Here is a 12,858-nt window from a genome sequence, read left to right as displayed (position 1 = left end):
AACGACTGATCTGATTTGATCTTGAGAGGAAAGGTTCATTGACAGGATTACTGTAAAAGCATGTAACCAAGCATAACCTACAGCCACCTATTTTGAACCAACTACTGTATTTACATATTTTTTAAATCACTATGAGACTGCAATACTTTAGCATTATATTGAAATTATTGAAATACTATAACCAGAATTAATCTCCTTAATGATCTTTAATAAGCAATCACAAATATGGGGCAAACATTAAATATTGTCCTAACTTTATCAGGCGTGGGATTGTTAATATTCTGTGTTGTTAGTTCAAGATTAATCACTGTACATCAACACGCCACTTATCTATGCCGATTCACAGTTTGGGGATTTCTCTGTACTGCATATTGAATTAACATAACACTTAAAGTTTTCTCAACGCACCCAGGACACCTGCAATCTATAAACTATTTGACATACCGCAGACATATAGTTATCTGCTCAGCTTTACAAATGAGTTCTGGATTACCTTTGTGTTCAGAGGATTCACTACAGTGCAGTGCTGAGGGGAAATAGTTAATATAAATCAGCTACTATTGGGTTTAATGTGATTTGAAAATTCTACTGGGTAACAGGTTTAATTTATCAGTGATGCATTATTATTATTTTTTTTCAAGAAACAACCTGTTTTGCAGCCCGGTCTGCGTGTTTGATTGTGCAACTGCATCTATAGACAACAGCAATGGAAATATCAGACCATCTTTTATAGAAATAATGCTTTTATTTGAGCACCATTGAGTAATTCATGAAGCTGTTCCTCTGTCCCTGTGTCTTCTGCCTAATTGTAATCTTAGCGCTTTTATCAAGGTGAATGAGAATCATTCATGGTCAATTTATACAAAGAAAGATATGTGCATAAATTTGCATTGAGCGCAAGATGGGATTGTCATGAGTATGTTAATTTGGAACTGTACTGAGAGAATTGCAGCCCACAGCGACTTGTATGCAACTAATTGACGAGTTTTAGAACACAACCTGAATTGGATCTTTTAGCTACGCACATTTACGTTTTTATCTGGAAAAACACTTTTTTGTGGAGTGATTGATAGAACCTAACTTATGTGTAGAAGATTCTTCCTGTCTTTGAATACTTTAGCGCTAGAACTTTATTTTAATGAGCCAGAATACAATATATTACTTTAAAGAAGAAGCATAAAAAAACAACAACTAAATAAAATGTTTTTGTGGTTTAAAAGGAACAAACATTCAGTACAGATGCTTATGGTTTCCTAAAAGACTAAATTTCTCAAGCTGATTATACAGCTTAACTTGAAGTGCATTGCATTATATTTAGACAGAGTGCCAACTTATGCAAGGAAAAATGTGATAACAGTTGAGGAAAGCAGTTTGCAGGATTACTTTTCAAAGCTTTAATCATTTTATTTCAGATGTGAAAGAAATATACTCTGTAATTATGAAGAGAAGAGAATGAAGATATCTGCACATTTAAATAATATGCATCAAGGTTGTTTTGTTACTGTCTGGAAAGAGAGAGAGGGGAAAAAAACAATCATTTATAGCAACTGATCCATCATTATTTTTTCAGTCATTTACAATTGCAGCTATTATTATTCTGCAATAATTGCTGTATACTTTAATATTTAGTTTCATCAGAGCAGAATATATGTCACTGCAGAATGAAATGTACTGTAGCAGAATATGTATTTAACCGACATTTGTGGTGACCACACATATCACGGTGACCTACAGAAGTTAGGATAAAAAGAGAAAGCTTCACAGAACTTATTGCATGAAGAAAACATAAACTAACTTTTCTGCTGCATCTGATAGAGGTCCTGATCCTTTACTAAAGTGTTTCACAGAATTTATAGTTATGTGGTCGCTAAGTGGAATATCAGGCCCCAGTAAATTGTGAGGTCTGTGGCCAAGTCACACTGGGCGTGTGATAAACGCTCTGCCGCCCACTGCCAATAAAACTCTGTACTGCCAATGCATCATTGTCTGGTTCATGCAGTTCCTACTCACCGCAATGAGTGAGACACACATCTCAGGGGTCACACTGCACACAGGCAGGTCAGCCCCCTCTTGTTTTAAACTGATTATTTCAAAGGATGAAAATCTAATATGTACCCTTTGTATCTTTGTTGCGGAAGCCATATGGTGTTCAAGAGATCAGGCATACACCATTTATTTTTTTGTTTGTTAACAGAGACCATTGCAGCTGCAAGGCTGATTTTCCTTGCTAGACGTTCATAATCTGTGGATCCACTCTGTCATTCCATCCATTGGTTACCGGTATTCTACTGTATTCAATATAAAATACTTTTACTTACATACAAGTCTATTAACCAAACTGCACCAACATACATCTCTTCACTCATCTCAAAATATTTCCCTACCCAACCTCTGCTCTGCACAAGATCTGCATCTCTCATCCACACACTTTACTTGCTCCCACACAAAATTACAGAATTTTATCCGGGCTGTGCCCACTCTGTGGAATGCCCTCCCACGCACAATAAGACTCACCTCTAGTCTCCAAACCTCAAACGTTCCCTGAAAACTCACCTCTTCACACAAGCTCATCAAATTCCAGACCCACCCACATGACCTTCAATGCCTCCCTATGTAATTACATCCCCTTTGTACAGTCCACACATAACTTCACATATTTTATCTTTATTCACTTTCACACCCTCCTGACCCTTGGCCAACATTGCTGGGTGACCATATCATACAGCCCATTAAGAACCTTTGCAATCTGGTAGACCATTATGTAATAGGTAGCATCTATCCTTGTGTATTAATGCCTATTTCCCTATAGATTGTAAGTTACGAGCAGGGCCTTCCTACCAATATGTCGGCCTGATTCACCCAGTTTTGTTCTATTACTGTTGTTCCAATTGTAAAGCAAAACGGAATATGATGGGCTATATAAGAAACTGTAAATAATAATTCTGTCTGATGATGATGCCTTTCAGATGAACACATAATATTAGAAGGCCTCATTTACCACCACAAAGTTAAACTGTAGTCAAGTGTGCAGTGGGTAAGCATAGGTTGTCGGATCTATAATAGTACAGGTTATTCGGGCGCACGGATCATTATGTCAGTGAGGGGGAGTTTTGCCACACACACTGCACCCAGAGCAGACTCATTCATACCTGGTTACCTGACTGGCGGCAGCACCATATTTCTGGCACTGACTTCCAAAATAGACCAGCACAGGAAATAGCAAAGACTCTACTCCACTTGTGCCATATGGAGAAATAAGGCTTTGCCCATTGCTGGCAATCACTCTAGCTGTGGGAAGGAATGCACAGGAAAGATGTTTTATTTGCTAAACAACCTTTGGTTGGAGCATACTGTAAGTTCATTTTCATACAGGATATGTATTAAGTCATTACTAACTGAACCATCAAAGAGTAATATTTTCTCAGAGTTTGCTAACACAATTGTTCACACGAATTTAATAAAAACATACCATTTAAACTGGAAAAACAAAAATTCCTACTGTGATTGTTGCTTTTAAGGTATTCATGTGCTATATTTCCTTTTATGCTTATTGATCAGAAAAGTACAGACACACAAAAGAATGTATTTTTAAAGTCTGTGATTTACTTTCACTGATCTTTTAAATTGTTTTTAGATTGCTTTGTAGCATTTACAGCAATGTATAAAGTTTTGATTCCGTGGAGGCCATTTACAGATTATATAATCTGCTAAAAACAACAATATGTTCTTTGAGATATGGGTGAGCTGGGGTTTTACTGGTTTAAGTACTGCTAATGTACCGCTCCACAAAACCTCTTAAGTACTAAAGGTTGAAAACAATCAATCTTCTGTATTTCATGTGAGTACAATGCAATTCCTTTTAACATCATTTTTTAATGTTATGTAAGTCACATACTGTATGGGCAACAAAATGCAATAAACAGTGGCATCTCAGGGTGTATCTAATGCATATGCAAGCACAGGGTCAGACTGGCCCAAAGGGGTACATGTGAAATCCCTGTTGGGCCCTAATGCCTGAAGGCCCACCCCCTCCTCTAGGGGTCAGGTTCCAGATTGTGAACTTGATTTATACATGGTTACTCTATTAGAGTGTTGTTTCCCTGGTGGAGCAGGACCACACAACATGCGTGCTTGGTTCCCTTCTATAGGTACTATCAGGAGAGTATCTACACCTTGGCCAGGAAGGCACTTGCCAGGGGCGACGACAGAGAAGGGGCAACACCCGGCAGTGGGGGATAGAATCGGTTAGTAGAGGCAGTACCTGTGTAGCGCAGCAGGTATCAGCTCCTGGTACAGGAGCCAGTGTCCAGCACTGTGGCCACTCTACAGTGAAGAATCTCTATATAAACTACAGTTCCCAGGAGCCCTTGCTCCAAGTTCCAGTCCCAGCATGTACCTGAGCTGGAGCGCACACACAGTGTGTAAGGGGCACTACTGTGCAGTGTAATGTGATTAAGGGGCACTACCATGTGGTGTAATAGTGGACACTACTGTGTAGTGTAATGTGAGTAAGGGGCACTACTGTGTGGGGGATGTAGTTAATATAGCGACTGTTGGGATCCTGGTGTTCAGAATCCCAACAGCCGATAAAATGCCGGCGGTTGGAATACCAACCGCTCCCTGGTATTCCCACTTGGGTGGTGGGTCCATGCCCAAGAATAGAGAAAATAGAACCCGTGGCTAGCGAAGGGACTCACTGCGCACGCTGCCAGTTTTATGGTTGGTGGGATGCCACTGTTGGGATTCTGACAGTCAGCATCCCATCAGCTGGCATATCATACTGAACCTCTGTGTCGTGTAACGTAAATAGTGGACACTACTGTGGGTGTAATGTGAGTAAGGGGCACTACTGTCTGGTGTAATTTGAATTAGGGGTGTTATTGTATGGCCACGCACCTTTTTCGCCGTCCCCATTTCAATTCTGGGAGGGGGAACACCAGTCCCGTACTTTACCAGGGGAGCTCAGACCCTTAGATACACCCCTGGATACTATGCCAAAATTTGCCCTTCTGCCAATCAAAGTGGGTGGTCACAACATACCCCTGTCCCCTCCTCTTGTTGGCAGTTCTTGCCAGTGATTGGAATGGCACGGTAGCTCTGAATTAATTCACTAATCTACAATTAAGTAATCACAGTGTCAAGAGCTTAGATACTGTAGTTGCATTTTTTGTTTATACAGTGGCATGTGTTTTGCTTTTACTAGACTTAATGCAGTTCTCATTGTGATTTAGACACTGGCCAGTCAGTACTAGCGTCCCCTATCACATGTACAGTGCATTAATGTTGAATTTATAGGCAGGATCATACAGGGTTGGAGTGGCTCACAAGGGTACAAGGGAAACCCTCGGTGGCCCCCTCTGCTGGGGGGTGGGGCACTTCATCCCCTAGGGATCAAGTTCCTGACTGTGTACTTGAATTGTGTATTATACATATGTTACCTTATACTGCACAGGTCTATGGTTCCAGACTATGCACTTGTATTATATATTATACATATGTTACCATATATTACACAGGATTATGGTGTATTTTCTCCAGTGTTTCACTGTTATTATTCTGGTATATTATCATGCATGCACTAGTTGTGTTTACTATATACATGTATCAAGGGGTCCAGCCCATACACTTCCTAAAGGTTAGGCAAACCAATGTGGCAACTGACCACACTCCTACTGGAGACTAACCACACCCCTAAACATGAGCCCCTACCACTGCATTCCTCTGGCGGGCCCTTCATGCCCCAGTCTGATATAGAGATCACCATTTTATATATATATATATATATATATGTATATATACAAATGCAAGAGAAGAACATGCGCCTATGGTGTAGTATGTCTTTCCAGGATGCGCAAATAACATACAAACAACAGAATTGCGTACCAGATTGTGGCTTGAATTAGAGCATATCAGTCCCCTGCTTCATAGTCCAAATACAATCTCAGAATCTAAAAGTCAGGGAAACAAAGACAATCGCAATATAATGTAGTAGTTAGGTCTGCAGGATTAGGACCATTCACACATAAATGGCATGCGTACCAGATATATGATCAAAGTGTGCACATCAAATAAAACTTTTATATCTTCCTGTGTCAGAGTGTTTATGGAGAAACCAGAGTGATTTAGATCTCAGTGAATATATCAGTACTCCTCACTGTTTTGTAGTAATAAAAAACATTTATTAACAAAATAAAAGAAATAATAAAAAATTGGCTTAGCTTAATGATATCAAATATCAAGGCTGGGTAAATAGTGGATCCGGTCAGTCTCAACGCGTTTCACATTATCAGGGCTTCCTCAGGACCGTGTGGAGTACTGATACTGTATATTCACTGAGATCTAAATCACTCTGGTTTCTCCATAAACACTCTGACATACAGTAGGCTGAATTCCAACCAAGGCCCCATCTGTGTAAAGCTTGTTGTCTCTGTGTTTACATGAGTTTCCTCTCATATTCCAGAAACAGGTCAATTGTCTTCTGATGAAATTAATCCTAGCTAGTTACCACCTTTTCATTTTGAGATTCCCAGGAGCATGTCTAGGTGTCTAGGGGGTTTGACAAAAGAAAACACACTTTATATTCCTCAGAGCACCCTCATGCCCTTTTATATGTCTCAAAGCCTCCTCATGCCATTATATGCCCTTCCAGGATTAATAACACTGGACATATTTTCTGATTACAGAACAACCTGGAGTAATCCCAGACAAGTAGCTAGTAACCCTAGTTTATTTATATGTCACAGTGTTGCTAGATGCCAGGTGGAGTGAGAATCTTGGCAAAAATTAGCCGCCCTGCCACAGGCATACCTTTTCCTTAAAATTGCGTCTAAGTCCCATATAAAGCTGCTTACAGTGTACCAGTGATGCTAGGTTACTGCTTCTATCAGAAAGGCATTGGTATCAATTGTGAATAAAGTCACAGACTAAGCATAATGAAACGTGGTGGGAGCAATGGCTGTGGCCGCTCACATCAGGACCTGTATACAAAGATCTGCCATTTTGTCGCTCACAGAAGTACAAGTTCAGACGGCCCCAAATGTCAGTGTACACTGGCAATGTAGTTTTGTTGATTTAGTGGTGCGAGTAAGATGCAAATTTTAAGAAAAAAGACTTTTGGTGTGGCTGTGCAGACACTTCTGGGAGTCAGGGAGATTATTAATATTTCAGGGAGTCTCCATGACATTCAGGGAGAGTTGACAAGTATGGATTGCTCTAACTTCTAACATGTGAAAACCCAATCTATTAAAAAATAAAATAAACAACTTTAGTCAAAAAGAAACATATGCCAATACTTTATCTGTACACGACCACACAAGTGCATTCAGGTACTGTATTTTGTAATTTTTTCAAAGTTGACCACACACAGAGATATAACAATACTAGTTACCAGCCCGTCAAAATGACAGAACAACATAACAGTAGTGTTAGTGCTGGTGGCTGTGCACCCCCAAACAGAGCAACTTTAAATTTCTCAGTTGAACACAATCCAGTGGCTGCCCATGAGCAAAACATTTGAATTCACCCCACATAGGTGAGGAGAAGCATTAGCTTTTTATTGTATTGGATACTAAGTGATATTATTAATATAATAGGTTTTCTAATATATATACTGATAGCATATTGTGTTACCTATTGTTTCATATTTCCAGTGCCTTTCATTAGACATTACTCAGAATGCTTTTGGTTAATCCCTCCCAAATTCTGTGTACTGGGACTCTGAGGAGACAGCAGCACCACCATCTCCCACAATGAGAGGTGATGCGGAGTCATGTGTAAATGAAACTCATCTCCACTGATGACTGAAGCTTGTAACCAATACCATAAATAGGGCTGTGATAGTGGTGCCACTGAATACTGCGCAGATTGCTGTGGGCGACACCACTGCTCATCCACGGTCCCTGTATCTGGCTAGCAGAGCACCTGGAATGGCACCCTGCAGCCAGAATCCATACTGCACTGCACTGCCACAGCTCTTACAGCCAGCCTGAGAACATCCTGAGGATGTTTTGGTCATTGCTATAAGTCCCTGCGCTGTGGGCACTGCCCCTGCCCCCCACATGATGTTATAAGTAGCGTAACAATAGACGGTGCAAGTGGTGCACTTGCTGAAGAGCCTGGCTGCTTAGTGGTCCAACCGGTCCAGCAAGCTACCCACTGCACCATGCTTTTTTTTCTTTATTAACACTTTGTGCCACTGCTGTGGGTTTCAGCACGAGGAGGGAGGTCTGTGCATCTCCATATATGTGAGCAGTAGCACAGGCACGTGGTGATGTTTGCTGATTGGGTCATGCATCAGCAGCAGGGTCACATTCTGTATGACTGAGCACTTGAATTATATATTATACATATGTTACCTTATACAGCACATGACTATGGTTGCAGACTATGCACTTGAATTATATATCATACATATGTTATTTTGTACTGCACAGGACTATGGTGCATTTTCTACAGTGCAATGCTGTTTTTAATCATTTGTGGGCTATATGCAAAAGCAGCCAGTATTTATCCTGCTCAGAAACAATATAATAACCCACCCAAATCTAAGTCTCTCTGCACATGTTACATCTGCCCCACCTGAAGTGCAAAATGGTTTTGCCCAGTTATGTTCTTTTTGCTTTGCTAACAAACCTGAATCAGCCCTCTGTCTCTATGCCTTTGCTGCTTCTGTCTCTTTGTTCCTGCTACATATTTGTCTCTACTGTATGTCCCTGTTGCCTCGCAGTCACCATGTCCTGCTGCCTCTCTCTGTCTCTATGTCTCTGCTGCCACTCTCTGTGTATATGTTCATGCTGCCACTCTCATTGTCTCTATGTCCTTGCTCTGTCTCTGTTTGTCCCTGTTGCCTCTGTCTGGGCCTGATTTAGAGTGGCAAGCAAAGCCAAAAATCACACAACTGCATCTTACACTGCAGGTAGGGCTAATATAACTGGTGCAGAGAGACTTAGTTTGGGTGGGTTATATTTTTTCTGTGCAGGGTAAATACAAGCTTTTTATTTACATTTATACCACAAATACTGGGCAGCTTTATTATTACACTGCATTTTAGATTTCAGTTTGAACACACCCCACTCAAATCTAACTCTCTCTGCATGTGTTATTAGCCCCACCTGCAGTGCAACATGGTTTTGCCCAGTTGTGTGCTTTTTGGCTTTGTTTGCAACTCATAATAAGGCCCTCTGGTTCTCTGTCCCTGCTGCCTCTGTCTCTATGGGATTTATGTATTAAGCCTTGGAGAGAGAGAAAGTGGACAGAAATAAAATACCAGCCAATCAGCTCCTAACTGCCATGTTACAGGCTGTGTTTGAAAAATGACAGTAAGGAGCTGGTTGGCTGGTATTTTATCTCCTTCCACTTTATCTCTCTAAGGCATAGTAAATAGTCCCCATTGTTCCTGCTGCCACTCTCTCTGTCTAACCACACTAACACTAACCACACCTCTTGAGTGACACTAGCCATACCCAAGCCAAGACCTGAATTGGGGGTGGTCTTAAAAATGTTACTGTGGGGCACTCAAAGTTCTAGTTATGCCCCTGATGATGACAGCTATGAAACCAAGGTTTTGGATAGGGGAAGTTCAGCCTCTGGGATGTGTAGAACCTGCATACTTACCAATATAACTATTTGTTCAATACTTGCAACAGGGGACAATTATATGGCTCACTTATGGGCTCTTCATCAAGTGCATCAGACACTTAAGGTTTTGCAATATTATGAATTGTTGAATTGTCTTCTGTATGTCTTAACAGGCCATGTTTCTGCCTGAGATGCCACGCCTCTTTATTGAAGTAAATACAGGCTTCCTGTGAGGGCAGGCTTCACATACACTGTACCGGGTGTTACAGACCCTGGTGCACTTCTGCAGCAATTACATGCATTTATTTCTGTACACACAATGCAAGAGTAATTAAGGCTGATTTCGATTATTCTGCATCATTCTCATTGTTTAATTGTTTATTTTCCTGCAACATTATGGTTTAAAGGCAAAGTGGGGTATCCAATTAGCCGTGGTAATTTTCCGTGGCTAATTTTTTGCTGGTGGCTATCCTATTAGCCCTGATAGCTGGCGCTTATCAGGGTTTGTTTTGCTTGCCTCAGGTGAAGCTAAACTGCTGCGAAAATACATAGGCTCGTGGATTTTCATGGACACTGTATTTTCAAGAGAAAACAGTTTTTTTTTTCTCAAGATGTAATTGGTTACCAGTGAGTTGATAAAAAATTGGGATAACATTTTAAATAATCACGAAACCCTCCCCCCATTTTTCGCACCCACGGTACTATCGCTGTTGATTGGATACCCACAAAACTTAACTGTATCAGCATTTTTGTGGCACTGTGTTTAATTTGAACCTATCACCTACAGTATATACAGCCGTATTGTGGGTTTAACAAAAAATCCACTTTACGCGCAATAAATAAGAACTAAAGAAATGAATAATTGCTTTTTTACCAATGTAACTTATATAGATGCTTTGTTTCATTTTTTCATATAACACGTGTTTAAAAATCTATTTCAACAGGAAGCTCTTCTTTACGGATTATGGTAATGTGGCTAAGGTTGAGCGAAGTGATTTGGATGGAGGCAACAGAACAAGGATAGTTCTTTCTAAGATTGAGCAGCCAACAGCTCTCACACTGGACCTTGTCAAAAGGCTGATTTATTGGGGAGATGCCTACTTGGACTGCATCGAAGTGGCTGATTATGAGGGAAGAAACAGGCATATCATTTTACACCGGAAGGAGGTAAGCAGATCCTGCATATGCCTAGGGCCAACAAGATTGTCAATTGAAAAACAGAAAAAGATTTCCACATGTAAGGAACTTGAAATATGTGATGTAACCCCTGCCTTCCTAATCCCACATCAACGTGGTATAAGTGTGTATGCACAAGATTGTTTGTACATACAGTATATCTAACCAATCATTAGATCATTAGTCAGCCAAATGTTTACCCAGACTAAGATATCACTGGAAATAAAATAACACTGGAATTAAGATAACACTAATCAATTTAAGTAATAGCTACAGTAAGTACATTTTATTTACTTTGGTGCGTCATTACTTTGATGCAGCAACAACAGTCTAGTAATGTGCTAATTTCACATTTTATGACATGTAAAATGAAATATGCATCAGTGTTTCAGATACCAGTAAAATAAGATTATTAAAAATGATGTTGAACTAGTCCTAATATACTTGAATATCTGCAGACTAAATATGTTGGCCCTTCTGTACAGAAAATCTAACTCCTAATTCTAATAAGTTCATACAAGTGTACTTAAAAACATGGGGCTTAGGGGTCTCACTTATATAAAGAGAATATAATCATTTTGAAATCTCTGTGTGACTGTCTTAACCCAAGGGATGGCCATGAAATTAAAAACCTATTACTATCTCTTCCAAAAGTTAAATCAAGGAGCCTGCCAGTCGTGTGCTTCACACAAATGAGAAGTAATAATCATCTGTTTCATGTGGGCACAAGTTTCCTTCTTAGACATTTATGAGAATACTGTTGTATAAATACCAGTAAGGATCTGTGGCATTAAAAGAGCTACTAATTTCCTCTTGAAAAATTAGATAAATGTCTATTTGTTTTGTGAATTTGGTACCCAAGAAACTTGTTCATTAGCTATCATCCAAATAAATATTTTGATAGATCTTTGTTTTAATCTGAATAATTGACTGAAGCCAATTAGGAAAATCATCTTTATTATTTTTATTAAGGAATGTGTTAAAGCCTAAATATGCAAAAAAAAGTCTAGGCATTGCAGATTTATTTTAATCTTATGGCAAGTTTAAAAAAAATAATTGCTAGAAGATTTTTTTAGGAAATCATTTACTGAATATAATCATGAAAAAATCTAAACTATAATGAGATATTTTTTAATTAATTAATTGCTAAGAGAGGTTCTTTTTGTTTCAGGAGGCTATTCACTGAGTAAAACCTGTGTAGGTATTGTTTACATTTTTGAAACAGCAACTTATTTCCCCCAAAAACATATATTGCCATATTTTTTTAGTGTCATTCATAGTTCATAGAGCCATTTTGAACTCATATAGTTGAAGATAAAATTTTGAAACAAAAAATGATTTAAAAAAAATTATACCTTAACTTCCAGTTTCTATTAAAGGTACGTGGAAAACAATTTATCTGTAGACCTAAAAAAAAAAAAAATTATCTGTAGACCTCAAAAAGAAAACTAATAATTATATGTGAACTAAAAATAAAAAGTTTGTAAATCAATGGTAATGGCAGTGCATTTCCATCTAAATTTAGGTGAATACAAAATAAATTATACTATTCTGTAGCACTGTAATTTTTTTTGAAACAAAGTTTATACATTACAGGTTGAGTATCCCATATCCAAATATTCTGAAATACGGAATATTCCGAAATAAGGAATTTTTTTGAGTGAGAGTGAGATAGTGAAACTTTTGTTTTCTGATGGCTCAATGTACACAAACTTTGTTTAATACACAAAATTATTAAAAATTCTGTATTAAATGACCTTCAGGCTCTGTGTATTAGGTGTATATGAAACAAATTAATTGTGTGAATGTACACACACTTTGTTTAATGCACAAAGTTAGTCAAAATATTGGCTAAAATTACCTTCAGGCTGTGTGTATAAGGTGTATATGAAACATAAATGCATTCTGTGCTTATATTTAGGTTCCCTTGCAATGATATCTCATTGTGGTATGCAATTATTCCAAAATACGGAAAAATCTGAAATCTAAAATACTTCTGGTCCCAATCGTTTTTGATAAGGGATACTCAACCTGTATATACATTACAGTATATACTATATTTGCTGCACAGTTTACACATTAATCTGTTGTAAGATAAAGATAATA

At 38.8% G+C, this 12,858-nt stretch overlaps 1 protein-coding gene across 1 annotated transcript in view; it reads left to right on the top strand.

Moving 5' to 3' along the window:
• Positions 1-12,858, top strand: part of LRP1B (LDL receptor related protein 1B) — a 1,835,733-nt gene that overhangs the window by 720,525 nt on the left and 1,102,350 nt on the right. Inside the window, exon 8 of the mRNA XM_063932605.1 lies at positions 10,521-10,743. Within this exon, the coding sequence (XP_063788675.1) occupies positions 10,521-10,743 (223 nt within the window). The remainder of the gene's footprint in view (positions 1-10,520; positions 10,744-12,858) is intronic.

This window comes from Pseudophryne corroboree, chromosome 7 (genome assembly GCF_028390025.1).
Source record: "Pseudophryne corroboree isolate aPseCor3 chromosome 7, aPseCor3.hap2, whole genome shotgun sequence".
NCBI lineage: Eukaryota > Metazoa > Chordata > Amphibia > Anura > Myobatrachidae > Pseudophryne > Pseudophryne corroboree.
This window is presented reverse-complemented; position numbering and strand designations above follow the sequence as displayed.